This window comes from Mandrillus leucophaeus, unplaced genomic scaffold, assembly GCF_000951045.1.
Source record: "Mandrillus leucophaeus isolate KB7577 unplaced genomic scaffold, Mleu.le_1.0 Scaffold10, whole genome shotgun sequence".
Lineage (NCBI taxonomy): Eukaryota > Metazoa > Chordata > Mammalia > Primates > Cercopithecidae > Mandrillus > Mandrillus leucophaeus.
The window spans coordinates 2788942-2790873 of NW_012098098.1; the positions used below are offsets into that span (position 1 = coordinate 2788942).

The window sequence follows — 1932 nt, forward strand, 5'->3', positions numbered from 1 at the left end:
GGTGTCCCTTCGCCTGCCCCCGGCGCCCGCCGCAAACAGCCCTAGTCAAGAGCCGGGGGTGGGGTTCCGGGCCGCTTCTACGCCGGCGTTCCGCATGGGGCCAAGAGTAAAAGCATTTATTTTATTTTAATTTTTAAACAACTTTTCGTGGATTTGGGATCTCGCTATATTGCTCAGGCTGATCTTGAACTTTTGGCCTCAAGAGATCCTCCCACCTCGACCTCTCAAAGTGCTGGGATTACAGGTGTGAGCCATCGTGCCAGACCAGGAGTACACGCATTTATTGGCCTAAACTCAGCACCGGGCCCGGGACTAGGCATCACCTGGGCTGACAGAGAGATGAGGGAAGACCTTGTTTCCATTAATTTCACAATCTTCTGCCCTCTCTGCACACATTGTTTAAAAAATCTATAAAAATGCAGATTCCCACATCCCATCCCACAGCTTCCAATACGGACACTTCAGAGCAGGGGCTCAGAATGTGCACTTCGGCAGGAGTCCCAGATGAGACAGGAGCGGGGGGTTTGCACCACCTGAGCAAATACCTGCTCGCTGGACCGGCTGCCCCTGCACAGTGGGCGCAGGTGAAGCCAGAGCGGTGTCTGGAGCTCACCTGTGTCGGAATCCCCTCGCAGGTGCCCACTGTTTGTGTGCACGCTCCTGGGAGTTGGGATTCAGGAGTCGGGGGAAGACAAAGCTGAATTTCATCCAGGGCCAGGTGATTTTGATGGGGTGGCCATGGCCGGAAAAGCTTCCTGGAGGTGAAGCGCTATCCTACGACTGCAGGCGAATTTAAAACCCTGATGATTAGGCCCCGAGAAAAGTCACAGGAGACACGAGGAGTCCGGGGTTTGGAATTCCAGCACGAAAGCCGCCCCTGCCCCCCGCCCCCTCCCCCAGCTAACCAGGTGCCCTCCCCTCCGACCTCCCTGAAGCCCCAGGAAGGTGAAATAAAGCCCTAAAGCTCACAGGGCTGCTCACAAAGCTGTGTCTGTTGTGTATCTGCCTTGGAAGTTGTCCTTTACAGACCTGGAGTTCTCGCTGAGTTACCTTCATGTGTGAAGACACATCCTCTTGGCCAGGCACGCCTGTCGTCCCAGCACTTTGGGAGGCAGAGGCAGAAGGATCACTTGAGGCCAGGAGTTTGAGATCAGCCTGGGCAACATGCCAAGACCCCATCTCTATTAAAACAAATAAAAATAAAAACAAAAGAGAAAAGACAAATATGCTTGAAGAGAAGAAATAAAAGGTCACTCTGGATGCTGTGTGACCAAGGGCAAGTGACCACTCTGAACCCCTGTCTCTGCATCTTCAAAATGAAGTAGGAAGAGAAGGAGCCTGCAGTGTTCAGGGAGGAGGGGGAGCTGTGGGCCACCTGGCCCCTCCTGAAACAGAAGCTCCCTGAGGCGGCTGCAGACATATGTACCAGCCTGTCCCGGTTTTGATTGATGGGGAATGTTTTCTTCACTGGCAAATATTTGTGTTCCAAAGCTGACGAGGGTTTACTTCCTAATTTGTCTAGCCTATAAAAGAGCAGAGGAAAAGATGAGAAAGCCGAGGTTCAGAGAGGCTGCTGTGGGGTGGGTAGGAGGGCGACCGGAGCCTGGCTGTCCAGGAGCCTCGGTGTCCTTATCTGTAAAATGGGGCCAGGGCTGCCGCTAGCCTCGCCGGGCTTTGGAAAGAACAGGATGGGAAAGTGTGCAGCTTTACAGATTGCAAGAGTGTGCTCTCCTGATGCCTCAAGCCTGAGTGTGTGAGAATCACTTGGTGGACTTGTGTCTTTCCCTTCATAGCAGCATGATTCATAGTAGTCAAAATGTGTGAACAGCCCAGTGGCCGCCCACTGATGTCTGGATAAACAAAACGGTGCCTATTCATACGCTGGAGTAGTAATCGGCTGCAAATCTTAACGAAGTCCTGGTACACACTACA

General features: G+C 52.8%; 1 protein-coding gene across 1 annotated transcript in view; it reads right to left on the minus strand.

The window, feature by feature from the left end:
- Positions 1-1056, minus strand: part of GINS2 (GINS complex subunit 2 (Psf2 homolog)) — an 11721-nt gene extending 10665 nt beyond the window's left edge. The window contains exon 1 of the mRNA XM_011972297.1: positions 1051-1056. Coding sequence (XP_011827687.1) covers positions 1051-1056 — 6 coding nt within the window. The remainder of the gene's footprint in view (positions 1-1050) is intronic.
- Between the last annotated feature and the right edge of the window lie 876 nt (positions 1057-1932).